Source organism: Siniperca chuatsi, linkage group LG7, assembly GCF_020085105.1.
Source record: "Siniperca chuatsi isolate FFG_IHB_CAS linkage group LG7, ASM2008510v1, whole genome shotgun sequence".
Classification (NCBI taxonomy): Eukaryota; Metazoa; Chordata; class Actinopteri; order Centrarchiformes; family Sinipercidae; genus Siniperca; species Siniperca chuatsi.
The window spans coordinates 27564574-27586526 of record NC_058048.1 but is presented as its reverse complement, the minus strand read 5'-3'; the positions used below and the strand labels follow the sequence as shown (position 1 = coordinate 27586526).

Genomic DNA, 21953 nt, shown 5'->3' with positions numbered 1-21953 from the left:
GTAGCAAACATTAGCCATCATAAGCTATTGGTTGTACCAGACCAAGTAAGGCTATATTAGCAAAATTCCTTAGTGTATTGAACAAGCAATGAAGCATTTTATTGCTTATGAATTCAACTTACGTTTGTAAGTGAGAGAATGTGTAATTTCTTCTTTCTGAAGTTACATAGTCTCACTTTAAACAAACTCTGCAGCAATTTCTGTGGCAGCATTAGAGGTAAGACAGACACAACATGAAGTACCTGACAGGGCAGTTTGTGTCCGTTGGGGCCAGCTGGTGGAGCTGGAGACGGACGTCATGCTGAAATTCAATAGCAGTCTGAGAAAATGATGTAGTTTGGTGTAAACGTCTTAACTTGAGTAAACTTTTCCCGGCATGCTTTGTGTGAATGATGCCTAACCCCACCTCTATCCCCTCCGTTCCCCTCAGTTTCAGTGGCATCAAGGTGCCCCTCTCAGGTCTCCAGACCCTGAAGGTTCCTACTGCTGCAGGCACAACCAAGACTGTGAATGGCCAGCAGATATACAGCATCCTGGCATCCAGCCACTGTACCTCAGAGCTCTGCTTGCTCACCAGCGACAAACAGTCATCAGATGGAGTGGTTTTTGGCCCTACTTTTTCAGGCCTGCTAAATGTGTGTGAGAGCTATGGAGACAGCAGCGCCAACCAGGCCCCTCAGGTCATCCCTGCTGCTCCAGCACCCTCCATACCGCCGGGGCTGAAACAGCGATTCCACCCCTTCGGCAGTAAGACTCCCACGTTGACCTGCGTGGCAGAGAGTGAGGCGGATGGAGCCGCCTTTGGGCCCTCGTCCACAACTCTCCGCCCCCTGGTAGTCAAACGATTCATAGAAGAAACATGGCAGGAGGAGGAGGAGGAGGGGAGGAAAAAGAAGAAAAAGAAAAAGAAAGAAAAGCGAATAAAGACAGAGCGAGAAGAGGAGGTGGAAAAGCTTGTGAGAGTGAAAGAGGAACCTGTAGCTGAAAATCAGGATGAAGTGATGATGGAGCACCCCTTCCAGGAGGGTGACGTTTTGGAGAAGAGGAAGAAGAAGAAGAAAAAGAAGGACCAGGAGCGAGAGGAGGTGGAGGAGGGCGTGGAGCCCAGTGTGAGGGTGAAGGAGGAAGAGGTAACAGTGAAATGTGAACCAATAGACATGTATGGCGATGTAGTGGAGGGCTCGGGAAAGAAGAAGAAAAAGAAGAAGAAAAGCAAAACTGATAACGACTAGTCTGTCAGTTTGATGTTTAGTTTTGTTCATTTGTCTGTTTATTTTTGACCTTATGAACACGTCTTGGAGCCAATTTACTACTAATTTACTCCCTCTTATCGATAGATTGCATAATACAAGGCTTTCTTTGGCAGGACATTGCATTCAGAAAAAAAAGAACACATCCTGAATCAATTGAAGAGTGACATGAATTATGAAGTGGATTCATCGCAGCATCTTTGAGGCCAATGTTCCTATCATTTTGAGCTCAGAAAGTGACAGTTTTACACACAAAGAATGTGTGCAGCCGCAAGCATCTATGAGTACAAGGGGGAGTAAGAGTGTACATAGGGGGAAGTTCTGCATTTTCTGCCAGTGTCTGTTAAGTCGTGGCACATTTTATGGGATTATGCTCACACTGTGTTGCTGTTTTTGTGTACATATTTACACAACCAGGCTGGTACCATCACTGGTTTGGCAGCAGGTTCAGAAAACCAGAGGTGATATAAAGACAGAATAATGGTTCATTGTCACAGAATGTTATTTTTTTTGAGGATCTGAGTCACATGTATTGGATAAATTATGCGTTTGCAGGAAAACACGTTATAAAAGTGATTAAAGGAAATGAAATGAAAATGATAAAGCGTGTTTGTGTTTTGGTCCTGCAGTCGGCTGGTGCAAGTGTGCCAGTACAGCACAACATTTTCCTCCCATGCCTTGTTAGAGCAGTGATTTCATCCAGAAGGAATGAAACTTTAACTTTGTTGTAACTCAGACTGCAGCTTTTAAATTGTGCAACAATAAGGAAGTACACAATTTACAGATCGGTAGTTTTCTAATGGTCTGGTTTTTGGTGGAAATCACGTCATTGGGGAAAGAAGGCAAGAGTTTGCATTTATTAAACTAGAGAGTCTGATCTGTGGACAGACATTTAAGTTTATAAAATTATTTTATGAATGAACAGCGATAGTAGTATATTTGGCAATACACTGTATTGTGAAATAAATGTATTGATATGTTCAGATTAATGTATTGGAACAAAATTGACCTTTTAGTAAATATCAGATGGTCGTGTCACCAATTCTGATGCGATGGAAGTTTCTCCCTGAACACAACTGGAACGAGTTTGAAAATCTGATTAAATTGCACTTTCTTTGCACATTAAAATCAGTGAAGCATTTTGTCTCTTCCATCAAGTAGGTCCAGTGCAGAGTTTCATGATGATCTTTATGATCTTTTCAGTGGCTTTTCAACTCTGCCATGACTCAAACTATGCAGGAAACTCTTCATGGCTATAATCTGTTGGCATGCTAAAAGTCATATTTAAATAATACTGCATCTCGGCACAAAATATTGGCATCAAAAACCTATAGTGGTTGATACCAAGTCTATAAATCTCTGCATATTCATTGCCAGCAGAAATTCCTTTCAATTAATGCAACAGAGAAATAAGCAGTTGTGACAGGGAGATGGCGCCACACTCCAGCCTGTTTCCTGTGTGGAGCAGCAGCCTGCAGTCTCTGGATAACCTCTGAGATTATTATTTACATGCTACCATTTATTTTCACTAATGTAACACAGATCTTCTGTTGCTGTCCAGACACACACACACAAAGAAAGGATTTATATTTTTTCCATTTTCCGACAGAAGCAAATCATCAGATCTCAGTGACACTGAGGTGAAAAATCTCAGTCCAGGCTCTGCATCCTCCCCTCCTCCCTCCCTCCACTGCTCCCCTCTCCTTGCTCTGCACCGGAGTATGGTCCTGTTTCTTAATGAGCTCAGGCACCTCTGGCGCTATCACACTCTCACCATCTGTAGTAACCCTCTGCACATGCTACAAGGCTTTAGTGATCCAGCCTTGTGTACATTCACATTTTGTTTTACAGGCTTTACTCCTTCTAAGGGGTCAACTGGACCCAAAGTGAACAAACCATGTTAGAGTTAAATTTTTTTACATTAACATACCAAAGAATTTTTAAAATAATTTTCTACTCACTGAATTGATGTCTAATTTTTTGATTTAGCAGGCAGCCATTAAAGCAGAGAGCCACAGATGTCAGATGCTGGATCAAGCGTTTCCCCGTGAGTCACATCTAATGCCAGATTTATGTGTATCCTCACAGGTATGTTGAATGTGTGTGTGAATGTCTGTGCTTCAGAGCCAGAGTCTGCAGGCTTGAGTGCATATGCCTGTGTAGCTGAAAGAGTGTGTGTGTGTGTGTAGCTGCCTGAGCGTAAAGTCAGTGAAATGAAAAATGTTTTACTCTGTTTGCTAAATCTCCTTAACAAACTTCCTTTAAAAACAGAATTTGTCTTTATTTTCTTTTATTTTTAAGATGCCATTTATTTTCCTTCCTTGAAAATTGTCTCTGTGCCAGTTACTTCATGTTAAACCAGTAAGAACAAATAAAAACTACACTAGTTTTTTGAACTATTGAATAAAATTCCTCTCTCCATGTGATTTCCCAATTCTGCGTTATGTCCAGTAGTGTGACTAAAAAACAACACCACATTCATTTTGGATCCAGACATTGCAACCAGCGAGCACCAACCACCACGAGTGACTCTAATAGGTGAAGACACCTGTCAGTCAAGCCAATACTACAGCAAAATGTGTCTCTTTAAGATATATTACCTCCTTACTGGGACATTTATTGTGAATTTTGAAATTCTTCATGGTCCCGTTTTGTAAACCTGCACCCACCTTGCACCAGCAAAGGTCTGTTCTAGAGCCGATTATCCGCAATTACTGTATCTCTAAACCAGTTCCAGACCCGACCCATTATCAAATACATAGTCTGCACACTCAGTTAAAACTGCTTTATTTGTTACTTAACCTCAGCCAAAACAACCAATATAGCCTAAACTAAGCTGAACAGATGTAATAGTACACAGCTTAAATTAAACAAATAGACAATAATCATCAGTAATCTTTTTTTCCACATAAAATTGTTATCCACACCCTTACCTGTAAATACATTTTTTTCCTTCCTGTTACACATACTTTTTGTGGATGCAGGATGCTGACTCGCGTTCTGTTTTCCTCCAGACCCCTCTCCTTTTTTTCTTGCCTCTGTACATGTAATGAATTGGAGTCATAAAGCTTTTGGATTGGAGAAAATTTTGGCTCACAAAGCATTTTTAACACACACGTCTTTGCCTAAAGGAAAAACAGACTGGAGCACACTGATTGATTTGCAGCCTTTAATTGTGCAAACAGACTAACGTTTCAACACTACTGTGTCTTCATCAGAGCCAAAATGGGGTGTCCTTGCCCAAATTTGTGCTGCCCTGGGTGATTTCACTTGAGTTTTTGCATCATGCCACCTCTAAAATTTGCTGTACGTTCAGTTTGAACGTAACTTAAGTCACTTGGCTTCACCACTCGGCCAGTCATGGTTGCTGCTTGGTCCTCCACCAGCACCCTGTTTCATTAGGAAATACATTGAATATACTGTAATTAGACAGATACTTTGAAAATAAATCAAATTTAAATGTAGCTGCCCTTGTCAACCTCTATTCATAGCCAGTCAGAATTGCAACACTGACAAAACACACACACAGCTCTGGCACTGAGTCTGAGCTTAATTATAAACTCACTGTTTCACAATAGAAATGAATACATTTGCCAATCATAGCAGGGATTCAACAAAAATGTCAAGTGAAGGGCTAATATGGTATTGCATTGTCACTTGGTTTTAGTCTTGACAATGAGAGCCCTTAGGCTTTGAAGCTGAAATATTTTCAGTGGACGGTCCTTGTGGAAATCGACTTTGCGTTTCCAAATCACTCTTTGTCTGCATTCTGAAATGAAGTATAGGCCTCAACAGCTGTTTAAGTAATCAAGAACTGGTATTCATTAACAACTTAATCAACCACCTGTGGACTACAGTATACAGTATTATGGCCATTATGCAGTATGTAGGGCAGTAAAAGCCTCCCTTATTGATCCTGTAGAATACTGTATGAGCTGAATAAAGCATGAGCTGGTTGACCAGGTCTGTAGCAGAATGACATTTATATTACTTGTTATACAGTTTCTGCCATTTTCTTAATCTTTCATTGTGGTTGCATCAGTAGTCTGACTGAGTGTGTGTTGCATAGCAGTGTGGTCAAGAGGATGCGTCATATTCTCATCTAATTTCCGTCACATTTAGAGTTCACGATCATATTTCAAGTACACAAGAGGATGCAGTCACAGAATTAAAATCTCCCTCAATATAGCAGCTCTCACATCCACCATTACTGCCCTTTTTGGTGGGTTTCTCTCTCTTTGTTGCACACAGAAGCTCTGACTGGGTCGTCATTTACACCTTTTTCATTACATTTGTTTCCAAGGAACAAAAAAATAACTGGGTTCTTTTTAGAGAAGCAAGTTGGTGACCCGAAGGTACAAATTCACACACCTGCTGGGAAAATTATGAGTGGGGGAAAGTGAATGAGTAATGGTCTCTGTTTCTTTAACAATGTCCGCTGAGCCCTTGAGCAGGGCACCTGACTAACTTCTCCAGAAGAACGCAGCTGTACTGTGCAGCCTGCAGGTGTGAGTATGTTCACGAGTTTGTATGAGATAAGAAAAATAGTGTTGATGAAAAACATCATTCTCTCATTCCAATTTCCTCACATAAATGAAAGTTTAAAGGGCGATGGCAACCCCAGTTTCAGTCCCTCTGTGCCTGCCTAACCAGTATGAAAAATGCAATGAATTAGACCCTGAGAGTAGCAGTAGAGGGGGAGGGAGACATCGAATCATATCAGCCTGATTATGTAAGGTGAATCTCTATGGCCCTGTTTACACCTGGCATTAACATGCGTCTTTGGTGATCTGGTCCAGACCATCGCCTGAATTTGATGAAGTTACCTCACCGATTACTGTACAAAAACACAACTTTATTCACTGATTTTGGTGAAACCGGATCATATTTTATGGAGAAAATATTTTCTGGTTTTCCCTCTGATGTCCTCTGGCTGCTCTTCTTCAATTCTCTGTGATTTATGGAGTTTCCTGATGGATAGATAGCTTAACTTGTTGCTAAAGTAACCACTAACTGCTGCTAACTGTAGCTGCCGTTAGCTAGTTATCCCAGTTCGCCATGCAGCTAGCGGTCCCATTAGCGTTAAAGCTTAAATAAAGCTTTATTAGCTTTATTAAACCACCTTAGACAGAGCAGCCGGAGGACATCAGACAGCGTATTTCGTGTGTACTCCATCCACGAGTATCCATTTTACCTGCTGTGGCTTCTTCTTGTTGTTTTGCATTTTAATATGTCACTGTTGGTGTGTTCCTCTTACAAACAGTGTTGCCAACTTTTTTCCAATGAAAGTAGCTAGCACTAGCTCGATCAGTAGCTAAAAGACGCCAGGTGATGTCATATGCTCATTTGCATGTTGATGACATCATGTATTAATTTGCATACAGCTTAATGCAGTGAGGGAGCGATCACCTTCATTTAGGACATATAAAACATAGATAGAGAAATCTCTGACCAAATAGTCACAAATTGACTCCAGGGACATCGTATTTGAAGTAAAAAATAAAATTTTAATAACAAATTTAAATATTTACAAGATCAAATTAACTATTGTGCACAAGGCAAGAGGACAGGAAGAGGCACACTGTTAGCAGAAGAGCCACAGCATGCATGGAAATGAATTACAATATAATATATTTTATTAATAATATTTAATAAATAATATTTATTTTTCTCGCCTTTTCCCCGATAGTCTGAATAAGTCACTAAATTTGTCACTAGTTGCTTTTTAGAAATAAAGTCACTAAGAGGGTCTGAAAAGTCGCTAAATCTAGTGACACAGTTGCCAAGTTGCTTACAAAGAGGACGTCAGTTGAGTAGGCGGCCCTTGAGTGTAGCTCTCAATTGGATCTCAATGCGTCCTATACTAGCTCTCCACTTGTGATCGGATCACCCAAGACGCATGTTAATGCCAGGTGTAAACAGGGCCTATGGTTCTTTCCCAAACCTGTCCCTCCCCTCCAGCACTTCACTGCAGTGTCACATTACATGAAGTCACACCTGCAGCTGTGGAGGATGCTCGGTCTTTAAGTGAAGGGTGTAAAAAAACAGGTACATTTTCCACTGTAAAGAGGGTGCAGACGTCACCGTGGATGCCAACAGACACTTTTCTCACCCAGCTCTTGTGTCATATTATGAGTTGTTTCCTTGCAAAGGCATAAAATCCTCAAAACATCATGTACATGCTATAAAATAAATGGTGCTTTCTGTTTTTGAAATGAATGCTTGAATATATATTGGATAAAAGTTAATTTGGGGACAAAGTGATATTTTCCCTTTTTCATCTGGCCTTGTTTGCCTCGTCCAGAGTTTGTACTGTACTTTGACCTCTGCAAGATTAAGGCTCGCCACATTCCAGCCCTTGAGGGCAGAAATAACCTCCAATTCTGGAGTAAAAGAAAACCAACATGATTTCAGGCAGTAAAGCAATAAAGTGGAATTCTAATGTTAGCAGGTTGGCTAAGCTAGCTTCAACAGCTTGTTTTTGAAAACACACCATTCACATTTGGGTATGTAAACTCCCCTCTACCCACTTCCTGCTTGCTGCTACCCTCCTGGAACTAATAGTCGGTGTGTAAACCGGAATTCTTTTGCCCGAACACCCTGGGAGAAGAATAACAGGCAGAGGTAAGTTTGTGCATGACAGATTTCAATGTACTATTACAATTAGCTTAGCTTAGAGTCTTACATTATACTCCTCAATTACCAAATAGCCTATTTTGATAGAGTCATAAATCAATGCACATTATTTGCTTGTTCACAGGTGAACGACGAGGTGGAACAGCCCAGCGTCCCTGCTGTGAAACACCAGACTCAAGCGAACTGCAATACACAAACAATCAATCAATGAGTAGATTTGTCAGATGAAACCAGTTTTAAAATTGTTGAAATTGTTATTGTGTAAAACAACTATACATAGTGCTTGAGTCTGAGTTGATGAAGGTGGACAGTGAGATTGGACCGTTGTGTGGGATATCATTTAATGTGGCAAAACATCCATGCAAACATAGTGAATGGAGGCAGAGTAAATGAGTGATAAGTGGTTGGAATAAGCCTGAACCTACCAAACATTAATTTTAATCTTTTGGGAACGGCAGTTTTATTTATGCACCTGTGGTGATAAAAACTCGTATTAATAAGCAACACTTAAATATCAGCAGACATCATAATGTTTCTTACCCTTTAAGATATAATATATGCCTTCGTCAATCATTAAGTGAATTGTAAAATGCTCCATTCTGCCCCAGTTGGAGCTGTAATGGCATCATTATTCTGGATTCTGGATCCTTTGTGGAAAAGCAGTGGAGGACACAAAACAATAATGTAACCTAGTACTACAGGTGCAGTGAAATTGCTTCTCTCAGGGGAATCTTATGTCTGATCCATTATTCTGATCATTGTACAAATGTGAAAATACTTATACTTATAATAAATCTAACATGAGCAGCACCGAGCAACAGTTCTTTGCATTTCTTTAGTGTAAAGGTTGTTCATTTTTTCTTGATTTGTTAATTGAGACAGTAGGAAAGAGAAAAGAGAAATAGAATAGTTGCAGGAGGGGAGGATCTGAGGTGAGGTTCATGGTGGGATTCAGCTCCAGACCTGTTCAGCCATACTATATGTTAGCAACCCAGACTGAGTGGGTTAGTCCCCTTGAATGCACCACTTTCACTGTTCAGTGTCAACCCAGTATCATGGCAGTTTGTGAAATTGTCACAGAATTTATATAGATTCGTGTAAATGGACACAATTTTTTTTTTCATGACACTCAGAACAACTTTCAAACTAATAAGGATGAAGGTAGTATAAAGTGCGACAAAGGACAAAACACAGGACTTTCAGATGGGAAACCACCGGGGTTTGTTTCCTGTATGAAACCAATAGTCAACATTGATTGTTTTCAGGACGTATTTATTCTAACCCAAACCATGATCTTTTCCTAAACCTAACCAAGTAGTTTTGGTGCCTAAACCTAATCAAACTGCGACCATCACCTGAAATGTTTCTCAGCAAGCTTTATTTTGAAAGTCTAACTGGATATTGCATATTTATTATTGTTAACTTGATCACAAAAAAAAAGTGAAGCAGGCACGAAATACATTAATTTGAAAGTCATGCTGAGTATCACGAAAAAAAAAGTAAAATTCGTGTCCATGTACACTGTTGGGCTTTACAATGGTTAAAGGGGCACCAAATGTTGTTGATGCAACCAATTAAATTTGGCCATCAAAATTATCAAAGATAATCATAAATAATAACTTTAATAAAGTCCTAGGGGGCACCATCCTTAAACAAGGGAAAGGATAGCCAAATCAATTAATTCAGTCTCATAAAATACACTAAACTATCAATTTGTAACTCAGATTAATAATTAAATTAATAACTGTAACCAAAATTACCATTAATAGATAGTAGGTTAAAGGATTTGGAGTTCAACATAGAAGGGGATGGGACATTATTCACTCTTGTGCAACATTAAAGAAACCATCATAATTATACACAAGCATTAATTAAAAGATAAACAAACCAAAAATACACAATTTGAAGTATAACTATAACTAATAAATGCACTAAGCTAAAGAACAAAAGGGTGTGTGTGTGTGTGGGGGGGTGATCCAAAATGGCTGCTTGGGTCCAAAATGGCATCAAACTAATTAAATCTAATTCAAAATGGTGACTGAGCAGCGGCTGCATGGTTAGACAAAGAAAGGAAATTCAAAATTTGCGGCAAGGCCATGTATGTTAAAGAGTGTGGCTCTGTTAAAGGGCCAAATTGAAGTGTACGTGTGAACTGTGTAAGATAAACGGTGCCAGGTTACAAAAGAGGATAGTTAGTTGCATGCAAGACCCTGTCTGTGTGAACATCACTAACATCAACTTAGCGTGTGGCTACCAAAATAACCTAACGGTGAAAACACATCACAACAATAAAACTTAATGAGCCAAATCAATACAGATACTTTATAAGTAACACAGTCCTGTGCTTAGCCATGTACTCTGCTATGCTTTGTTATTCCCAGATATATATCCAGTAGTTACATTACCAGTCCGTAAAGGAAGAAGTTGCTTTGTGGTCCTCCTTGTTAGCTGGCCATGAGCCAGGCAGGGAAGAATTGGTTCCGATTGGAGAAACGTCCTTCTTGTGCAGTCCGTTTGAGCAGATGGAGGAACCGGTGGCTCTGCCTGCTGTTCTCCTCAAAGTTCAAGTTAGCTGGCAAACTTTGTGTAGTAGCCACTGGCGCTAAATAAGTATTGTTGCAGAAATCTTACGCAGGCCCTCGTGTCGCTGCTGTAAGAGAGAGTTTGGTTCTGTTGTGTGTCCACTCCAAGCAGATTACAAGGTGGTGGTGGTGGTGGCAGCTGCTGCTGAGCAGCAGTGCTGTAGATGAAGCCATGAGGAAAAGAGAGAAAGAACAATGGCCGATGACCCTTTTATTGACCTGGTGACATCACGGGCCACAGGTCAGACTGACCAATGGTAGCTGGAAGCTGGGTCCATGGGGGGAGTTCACACCTCCATGTGAATACCTGGAGGATTGTGGGAGACTGAGTTCAATGGCTCTCCTTTTTTTACAGAACAAAATAGCATGCGGTCTCCCAAAAAAATTTCACAAATCAATACATTCAAATGGTGGAGTGCCAGTGGTCCCATCAACACAAATCCTATAGATTACATTTCGTGACTATTTCACAAACTGCCATGATACTGTGTCGTAATACTGTGTTGTCAGTGTAGCAGCTGAGGGGTCAAGAGGTCAAAGATCAGCTCAGGGAGTGAGGCAGGTTCATGTTTGAGGAGCACAGAGTGACATTTGACTGAAGGAGCTGGAAAGGTGCTGCAGCTGGACGGAGAAGTAGCAGTGACTATTATATAGACCAGCCAAGGTTTAAAGGTATTTTCTGTTTTTATTTACAAAATGGGAATCAGTCCTTATTTTTAATTAAAAACATCAATAGTACTATGTTCTGGGTGAAACTGTTACTGTTAGATAAAGTTAACAAAAATATTACTATGAGGAACTGCACATAATCAGCAACTTTTTTGTGTTTTTCCCCTATTTTTCCCATCCCTTGGTATTACATGATGGATATTCAGAGCTGTCATCGACCAAACGAACTCCTTTACTATAAACTGGAGTGATCAGTGTCTGTTTTCAGCAGGAAAAAACAACAACTTTTGGATGTGTGGGAATATACAATTTGGGTGAATATCGGGAAAAAGAAATGTGTCAACATTTTTAAGTGAAAAACTGACAAAACTGAGAACGTTAAGCATCATAGATAAGAATTAAGAATCTTGCTTCTGCTTTGAAGGCAAAAAAACTGTGTGGGACTTTCTGGAACAATATTTTACCAAAACTTCATCGCCTCAATCTGTACAGTTATCCAGTATACAGAGGCTCAACTAAGGTCACAGGGGTCAAATGTGAGCTGAGGCAGTGAGGTGCCTTCAATTCCTGTTAGTCACTTTAACCTCCATCTACAGACAGTAATCTTACACCTGCCTGTGTCTCCACTATAATGCATTAGACTAACCAAAGGTAATAGAATGATGCAATATACCGCTCTATGTAATACTGTGTGTGTGTGTTAGCTTCTTGCTGTCTTGTCTCAGAGCAGGTTCTTTGTGTGTGTGTGTGTGTGTAGCTGGGTGTTAGGCTGCGGTGCTGTCTGCCGAGGAGGAGGTGGAGGAGGATGAATAATAAATGCAGTTTAAAGTTTGGATCCAACGTGTTCAGACTACTGAGCAGAGCAGAGGCCTTTCCACAGCCCAGCCAAGCACATGCCAATGATAAGATGAGATGGGGGAGCGCTAGTGTGGGGGAAGTGGGGCGCTTTGTAGGGGGGGAGGTGTTGTAGGGGTAATGAATTGGAGAACCAATTCTCGCCTGCCTTCCCCTCCCTCTGCAGTGATCGCTCTCTCTCTATCTTGCTTTCTTTTTCAACCAGCGCGCCTCGCTCCAGCCAGCCTGCGGCAATGTGAGCGTTGCCATGGCAACGTGGATCTGCCAAGGACCATGGCGATGGAGAGAGAGAGAGAGAGAGAAACAGAGAGAGGAGGGGTGCAGCTCATCAATGTCTTAGAGTCCCCCTCCCCCCCTCACCCAAACACACACACACATACTCTTCAGGCATGCTGTTGAAAGAACAAACATCACAAAGGGCTCGAGCCTAAAATTTGCCGCAGAGAAACTGAAACTCTGCTGTAGCTCCTCAGTTTCCTGCTCTGCTCATTTTTACATTTTACTTTACTTTTCTTTAATAATAAACACCTCAACAGCTTCTGTTTTTGCCAGCGCTAATGGGAAAACTGAATAAACAAACAAATAAATAAATTCCCTCCAATCCCCCGTACTCTCCTTCTACTAAACCAGAGGCCACATTAAAGAGGTTTTTCTCAGATTTGCTTTTATTTTGAAAACCTAACAAATTCAAAACCCAAATCCATCTTATCTATCTATCTATCTATCTATCTATCTATCTATCTATCTATCTATCTATCTATCTATCTATCTATCTATCTATCTATCTATCTATCTATCTATCTATCTATCTATCTATCTATCTATCTATCTATCTATCTATCTATCTATCTACTCATTCCAAATCTTCTTCATTCCTTAACATGCCCCTCTCTTTCTAATTAAATAATTCTATTGTAAGAGAAAACAAAGACCATACTGATACTATGAGAGTATCCACTGCTCTTTACTGTATGTATGTGTGTGTATGTGTGCGTGTGCACAGCGCTGGCTCATTTCCAGCTCCAGCCCTCTAATAAGCCCCTCTGCTGAAACTGAAAGTGTGACATGGATCAGTAACTGGATATATGAAGCTCTTCTGCACAAACGGACATGAAAATGGTAATTCTTTTCTTTTCCTTTATTTTCTCTCTGACAATGGAGGGAGTAAAAGTGCTGTTGTTTGTGTGGTGTCACTGAACAAGTGTGTGTGTGTGTGTGTGTGTGTGTGTGTGTATGTGACATTGCAGTGCAGATTTGAAAGGCTGCGGCAGCCGTCGACAGACAACGACAATCCTTACCGCACCAGCAACTTGATTGCATACTAATGTTTTGGTATGACGCATCTCGCTCCTCTCTTCCTCCCCCCTAATCAACCTCCCTCCCTGTTTTCCAATTCCTTCCTCTTCCCATATCTCCCCTCTCTCCCTCCCCCTCTCATCTATTTTCATATGTCTCTCATTTTCTTTCTTCCTACCCTCCCTCCCACCTTGCTCTTCACATTGTGTGGCAGTGATATGGCACTAAGCTGCTGCTGCTACAACCCACCCACCACCTCTGCAACGACAAACAGGAATTCAACCACATGGGACATAAAGAAAGAAAAAGAAGCCATTATACAGATGTTGAACAGAGCAGCAATGTAAATTTTACAGGCTGATCTTACTTAACTTTTGTATTATTAAAACCTAGGGCTAATGGTTATTTCCATTATTGATTATTTTCCTGATTATTCAATTAATTGTTGAGTCTATGAAAAATGCCTTTTGAGCATCTTTCAGCTCATTGTTTTGACTTCCTGGCCCTCAAATGAACTGTTGTGGTTCACTCTCATAGCGTTTGGCCGCAGCAGTCAGGTGCAGGCAGGAGTGAAAAAAGCTTTAAAAACCAGCTGTACGATACCTGTCCCACATCAAACGGCAGACAGACAAAGTTAGCCATTAGCTGGTGAATGTAGTGAAGCATTGAGCTGCTAAAGTGCCAGATTTTCCCCCAAGAGCTGGTCGAGACCAAAACAGAGCTAAAAGGAGGGTGACTATTGGACTTACATTCATCAGTTGGCCATAAACACAACTCCAAATGAATTATAATGTTGTTCTGTATCTGCTGAATGTGTAAATAATAAATTGTTTGCAAACACATTAGCAATAGCAACTTAATATATCAGTATTTACAGCTTCTGCTACCCCCAAGTGGCCAAAAAAATAACCTATTGCAGGTTTAAAGAAACCAACGTTGACTGTTCGTCGGAGACGAGATGCAGCAGTGTCCAGTGTCAAAGTCAGACACTCAACCATGGAACTGGGTAAGCCTCAAGAGGTTGTGTGTCAGGAAACTGAAAACATGGGTCATTTTAAGTGTTTGAACCAACAACCAATGCTGTTATTTTTGGATATAAAGCCACATATATTTACAAAAATAGAAAACAGAGAAAATCATCTGGAACAAAAGAAGCTGGAACAGGTGAATGTTTGGCAGCTTTACTTGAGAATTGACTTTAAAGATTAATTGATGATTAATGAATTGTCCATTAGCTCTCATTCTACTGACCAATTAATCCACTAATTGTTTCAGATCTGTATATTGCATAAGGGATCTGTGCTTGTACAGCTGAATCCAGCTAAAAGCTCTCTGACTCACACCTGCTAAATCCTTTGTAGTTATGATAGAAAGAGGGGAGGAGACAGGTGAGAGATGTTTTTTTGAGCCATGCGGGAAGTGAGACGTTTGTTACTCAATATAAGGAAGTTGGAGATAATATTTTGGTGCTCAGTGAATGTTGAACGTTTGCTTTTCTGAGGCAGAGATTAGCTGTTATGGATTTTAGGATTTGCGGCTCCATTGCTCAAGAACAAGTTGGAAAAAGGAAAACATGATCTTTTCAGCTAATTATTTGGTCACACAAACATTTCTGCCTTTCACAGTCAGGGAGCCTAAAGTTGTCTTTTTTTTCAGTACTGGGAGTAGTTTTCCTTCCCAGAATCATTTCAGACCGCTGACAGACAGCAAGTCAAATGTTAAAACAGTGAACGCTGTGCGAGACAGTGTGATAGGCTGCACAGAGAATCTGTTGCTAGGCTCACTGTGAACAGACCAGTCAAGTCTGACATATGTTTTCAAAGCAGCCCTCTTAGCAGCTTGCAGCAGTTGCCATGGAAACCCCAATGCCATTTCCCCCCATTGTTTGGACCGCTCGATATCCCGAAAGCTTTTTCAGAGTCCTAGTTTATTAAAGCCTGGAAGACCGACAATGAGAGCTGGTTTCATGCAGTTTGTTGGTGTGTGCATATATTCAGCATGTATGTGTGTTTGCGTAAGTATCTGAGTTTGAGGCTGCATGTGTGCACATACTCAAGGATGCGTGCCTGTGTGTGTGTGCGCGCGTGTGAGCAGGTTACAAAGGAAGACATCCTTCACTTGACCTTCACAGCAGATGCAGACATGGACTGAGTCTGTGAAGCTCTCTGTTACCAGAGCTGAGGTATAACCAGTGTGGGATTTATGGAAAACAAGAGATTAAATAGAAAAAATCAGAAAAACAAAAAATTGATTTTTCTTCTAGTTTTTATTAGGTTAAATGAATCTTTTTTTCTAAGCAGACAAAATACTATTAATCCTTCAATCTCCTTCAGAATCAACACCTGATACTATAAAAGCCATTTTCCCCTTGTGGTTTGACACATTTGAATTTAAAACACAATACAATTTAGCCCTGTCTGAAGTGCTGATATTTTACTGTTACAAGCTGCTCTGCATTGAAATTGAAGTGCAGTTAATATATGAAATCCCTTGGTCAATAATTCTGAGCTTAATACATTCCATTAAAAATTATGATAAAGTACCCCCATTCAATGCTAGCATGTGAGCAGCATTTTTACAATAAAAAAGGTTGCTATTGGCAAGAATGGCAATGAATAATAACTTATTCATGAACATGTTTATTGATATATAATTAAAAGAAAAGTTGCATCATTTGAAAATTTAAGTTAAAAGTTATTTTATTTATTTATTTATTTACTGACATTTTTATTATCGTGATGTATATTGATATGGTAAACAAATTACATGCTGTAAAATCATTGCTTCTACATATCTACACCATTGCTTCTACCTATATGATGTTATATGTTTTGTAAACTGTTCATTCCAGCTACAGTAGCTTAACATAAGTGTATTTATAGTAATCCATCCATCCATCGATTTTTGGCTGCTTATCCGGGACCGGATCACAGTAGCCCAGACAGTCTTCTCCCCAGCCACATCCTCCAGCTCCTGGGGTATACTGAGGCATTCCCAGGCCAGATCTCTCCAAGATGCTCCAAGGATGAGCCCATTTCAGCCAGTTGTATCTGTGATCTCATCCTTTTGGTCACAACGCCAAGCTCATCACCATAGGTGAGGATTAGAATGTAGTTCGGCCACTAAATTGAGAGGTTCACCTTCAGGCTCAGCTTCTTTTCCCCCCATGACAATTCAGTACAGCATCTGCATTGTTGCTGATGTTGCAACAATCTTTCTGCCAATCTCGAGCTTCATCTTACCCTAACTCGTTAACAAGACCCCAAGACACTTGAACTCCATCATTTAGAATAGCAACTCACTCCCAGCCTAGAGTGAACAATCCACCATTTTTCACTTGAGTAACATGGCCTCAGACTTGAAGGTGCTGACTCTCATCCCCTCAGGTTCTCACGGCTGCAAATCCATCCAAAGCCAAGCCGAACCACATCATCTGCAAAAAGCAGAGATGTAATCCTGAGGCCACCATTCCGAACACGTTCCATCCCCTGGCTGCTCTGTGCTGGCCATAAAAATCACACAGAATCAGCAGACCAATATCTATGGGAAAGTATGTATGTAGCGAGGCTGAAAGTCAGGGTGTGGAGGTTGGGGTGGTAAATGCAGGAAACCATAGTTTGCCGTCACAGATTTACAGTTAACGTTCACATTTTTATTGACCATAACAGTAATCATTCCCCAACGTTGACCAAACAGTAGTTGCCATGTGCAGATATTGTAGAAAGTGACAATTTTAAAAACGTTTGCATTAGACATGATTAAAACAGTTTGCATTGAACTTAATCCAGGGTTCAGAATCATCCAATATTGACGTTTTTGTCTGGTGACACTAGGGTTGGAATCTATGCTAAGGCACAACACTGGCAGAGCCCAACACCCACTGAGTCACAAGGATGTGTAACAAAAAGAAAAACTTTGGCAGACAACAATAAAAACAAATGTACAAATGTTACAAAGTGCTCAGTGTATTGTGTATCTCAGTGCCTGTATGATGCACTACAAGCTGGAGAAAGTTTCAACACTTTCGCACTGATATCTGCATTATGTGATTTAAATTCTCATTGTAAGGTCTTATCCTGATAGTTTCCTTTCCTAACAGCTCACTGGACAGTAAATATCATGTATGTCCATTTCCTTGCCTCTCCTCTCTCATCTTCTGATGACTCGCAGGGCCGCCTTCCCAGAGTGCCTTGTGTGTGCGAGCCCTCATTTAGACTTCGGTCAGAGTTCAGGCTGCTGGATCAGAGATGAATTGGCAGTCGGAGGAGGGCTGTCGCTCGCCCTGAAGTCCTGCTGGGCAGCCATCTGCCTGCGGGTTGAGGCAGACAAGCCCTTCTGCCCGGAGTCCTCGAGACTGGGGGTTTGGCTTAGTAGGATTGTTCATTGGAAACAGTTATGGCAGGCAAAGTGGATTAATAACACTTTCCCCTCCCTAAGACATGCTTCAGCAATTAGCTTTGGTTGCGAGAAACTTTAACTCACACAGCCTTTTTAGCTGCTGCTGTTGTGTGCAAATTAAAGTGCAGAATCCAAAAAATAACTTTCTCCAAAAGGTATTCCTGTCAGTCAATGGCTCTTCTGTTGTGGAAACCAGAAGTTTAAAAATTCATGATGAAGTACTTTAAAGTAAAGTAATCCTTTATTAGTCTGTTACAGTTCCATTATAAGTAAACGCCTGCACATGTTTAGTTTCATTAAGGCCGCGCCAATTGATATTAGCTTAGCTAATGTTAGGTCTCTTTGGCTCTTTTTTTACACTCGGTACTTGGAAAAGCTCACTTTTGCAAGACAGTATACGTCAGTCACTTTCATTTTTGGCAGCTTATCCAGATACCGAGTGTAAAAAAGAGCCATAGCGACCTAATGTTAGCTAAGCTGTGAAAATCAGGCTAACGTTGGTGCTACGCTGAGTGACTAGCTAATGTCGCTAACGGTTATCTAAGACACTGAGGTGATTATCAGAATGATAAAACACACTACATATAAAAACGAAGGGTAAATAATATAACAATATGTATAAAGATAACAGTGAAATGTGAAGTAACAAACTTAAGGATGGAAAACACTTGAAGGTGATTACTAAAGTTGTAGGCGAAGGTAACATTACTGTAGAGTTAACCAGAAGTAAACAGACATCACATGCAGTTTGTAAAACAGATATACGGATATCACTACATTGTGCAAGTAGGGAATAATGGATTTACTAAGTGTGAAGAGGAGGCAACTTTAGAACAGGGAACCTATATGGGTTAATATGTGTCAAACTGCTAGTGAATTAGTTATGAGCAAGACCTCATTTCACCTTATTTGGACACTATTAACACTTGTAGTTTTGCGTTTTGTTAAATAAGAATAGACCATATTTATTAAGTGTTATTAAGGGAGAATGAGTATTCTTGTTTTACTACCACCTTATAAGGCCCATACTGAGCGAAGCATATTAAGATTGTAATTCATGTACAACAACTTCCTTACTTACTATCAATAAGCAGTAATTAAGAGGCTATTGAGGGAAAACTCAGTTACTCTTAGCTCCTAGTAGTTGTAGAATATGGTCATGTAGAATAAGGCATTAATAAGTGCTTTATAATGACTAATAAAGAGCCAATATGCTTATAATATGCATGCTAATAAGCAACTAGTTAATGGTGAATATGTGTACCTTAATATAAAGTGTTACCAAAGATCTTTATCCAAAAACAAATTTTATAAGTTCATCTCATGGTAAACAATTAAACGGTTCTTCAAAACAACTCCTGACAACCTCTCCAACTGTCAGATAAATGCAATGGAGAAAAGTGCAATTAATCCCTCTGAAATGAGGAAAAGTAGAAAGTCACCCAAAACGGAGACTACTAGATCCTTAGCGCTGTATGCCAGTGCTGTGCTTGAATAAATATTCTTTATTACTTCACACTTTTTTGACCCAGCTAGCTCAGCAGTGTGACAAAATGACAAATATTACATTTTCGCTGCATGGCAATATGGACTCTTGTAACGAAAAATGTGTTAAAATGTGTGTTTTCTACATTCCCTGACCTCCATCTATATTTATACATTTATAAAAAATCCTGTGCTGTTCTCAGTAATCCAAAAAGGGACTGTGCTCTATATGTTATGTAACTCATAGAAATGGGTCATCATAACAGTCATAGTGTCGCTCCCTTTCATACAGCAAGTGTTATCTTCCCATCCCTTTATTTCAAAAGACTTAGCATAATTATATCACAGTCGGATAATATGAAACAATTTTATAATATGTTTCCTTGTAAATGTAATATGGTGGTAAAATAAAATGGATTTAATATTATTTACCAGCATCTGTCGCCAGAGGAGAGGTGGTGTACTTATTACTCTGTAATAATGACAGTGTATTCCAGTTATATTTGTCGACTGAACCTCTCCTGTTTTAAGAAGGTCTGTTGCTCCATAAGCTGACTTATGTAAAGGGGGATTTGCCAACGCTGAGTGTGTTGCATAAATTGTCTCTTTGTATTCCAACTGTCCATCCATAAAACTCCTCCACTCCTCCATTCTTACATTTTCATGGAGCATTCACTTGACCCCTGACCTCGACAACAAGTGGCTCCATCCGAAGTGACATGATTCAATTTTTCCCGAGAGCTGCCCAGCCAGCTGTCCACGTTCCAGGACTCTGCATGGACATTTTACACGGGCATTTTACTGGGGGCAGTAGAAGCCTTGAGATTAAAGAAGTGGGCTGTAACCAGACATTGGACAAGGTGGTAAAGACGCTCTTGAGTTCACACAAGGGTTGACAACCAACATGTTGTATTGGCTTCAGTTGTTGCAGTTAATAATTTATTTTTAATGAGACTACTGCATGGTCACAGTGGGGGTCCCGACTCAGAGGGTTGTCTGGCAAAAAATGTTGCACCTGGCTCAATTTTTGCAGCAACTCAATGCAATGCCATCGGCAACAAACTATATTGGCCAATTAAATATGCACAAGTGCCCATTCCAGCTAGTTCATAATGTGAATACCGTAATCACGGTTTACCTCGCAATCAATGAGTCAAAGAATAAAATGATTGTCATCATGAAAATTTGTTCTAGAGGCCTATAACCTGTGCTTTGTTTTGGCATCGGATAAACTTCAAACTCATTAATCCATTACTCAAACTGGACTTGTTTATATTTCATCTTCTCACTAGTTTGTGGCAACACACCAATGCAGCCATTGCATTTCTTTAACAGTTAGCTATTAGACACACTCAGACTATGGTCTGAGTGTAGCCTTATAACTCACAATTTCAGCCAATTCCTAGTCTCACATTATCCTTGTCTTTTTTCACCTGCCATGTACTAACTATCCTGTGGTTTCAGATCCTGCCAGTCCCACCTGCACACCTGCTCCCACTTCCCCATAAGCCCAGTAGCATATACAGTATGCTGGCCCATTTCCAATCATCCCCTGCCAGCTTGTCTATTGCGCTTCTACCTCAGTGGTCCAGCTGTTTTCTCTGCCTTCCTGAGTTTAGCCTGTTATGACCTCCTGCTTGGACCTTTTGGACCCAAACTATCTGATGCAGAAGATCCCACTCATCTGTTTAAAAAGGATTATTTAAAAATGTAATTTTTTTTTCTTTCACTAATTTTTAATACAGGCTGTGTTTGCCAATTAAAGGAGCAGTTGTTCAGTGTCTGTTTCTTTAAGGATTTTCCTTCAGGACTTACATGAATAGAAGACTTGTCTACCATTCATGACATTTCTGAGGATCAATTTATATTTCTCAATCTGAGCGATGAATTTTTCCCAATGAAATCTGCTTCGTTGCATTTTGGATCGAAACCCTCAAATCTCGTCTGTCTGGCCTGAAGGAATAAAGAAAGCTTAATTTCATCCTCTTTATTTCCAAGCACTTAGCCTGATCAGATTATCATTCAGTTATTAAATGACCCAGGACTGTAATAACTTAAAAGCTGAGCAAAGGAATGCAGAGATTCAAGGTTACTTTAAGTTCACCAAATCACTAAATCTGTCTTGAATCCCACTTAGTCCTGACGTTTATTCTCTTTCTTCTGTTGTCTTCCATTGTCCAGTATAACAATGAAGGAAGGAGGGAGAGGGAGAAACAGACAAGAGAAGAAGACAGGGACAAGAAGGAAAGAAAAGACTGAAGCAGAAGAAAGGTAGGAAAGAAGCAAGGAAGGGAAAAAGCAGCTTTTTCTGACACGCTCATGCAAGCGCTGTTTGCTGCTTCACCAACCTCCTCCTTATGTGCTTTGCTTTTTGTCAAAGCATAACTTTTAACTAGGATTTTTCTGTTCTTCGTTCTCTCAGCAGAATGCTTGTTGGTGCTCAGATTCTTTGAGAGCTCCCTCAAAGAGCAGAGGTTTTGCTGCCAAATCTTTTCATATAACCATTTGCTAAAAATGTTAAATTCCTTGACCTGTGTCTGACTAACGTCATCACTCTCCAATCTCTTGCTTTGCAAAGGAAATATCTCTTCCTTTTTAGGGGGAAAGCTGCAAGATGAGTTTTGACAGAATATTAACTTTGGCTGCTGGAGTCACCTGACACAGAGAATGAACATTTTCACAAGATTCCTGGGTGGAAACTTCATGTATGAATTACCTGTACAGTAGATGTACCTTACAATAACTAACTAATAGAATCTCTTTTTTTTTACCTTTTCACTTT

At 40.2% G+C, this 21953-nt stretch overlaps 1 protein-coding gene across 1 annotated transcript in view; it reads left to right on the top strand.

The window, feature by feature from the left end:
• The window catches only part of polr1g (RNA polymerase I subunit G), a 41745-nt gene that overhangs the window by 1254 nt on the left and 18538 nt on the right, over positions 1-21953 (top strand). The window contains exons 3-6 of the mRNA XM_044203647.1: positions 431-3297; positions 12198-13111; positions 13240-13324; positions 21353-21876. Of these exons, the coding sequence (XP_044059582.1) occupies positions 431-1232 (802 nt within the window). The 3' untranslated portion in view covers positions 1233-3297; positions 12198-13111; positions 13240-13324; positions 21353-21876. The remainder of the gene's footprint in view (positions 1-430; positions 3298-12197; positions 13112-13239; positions 13325-21352; positions 21877-21953) is intronic.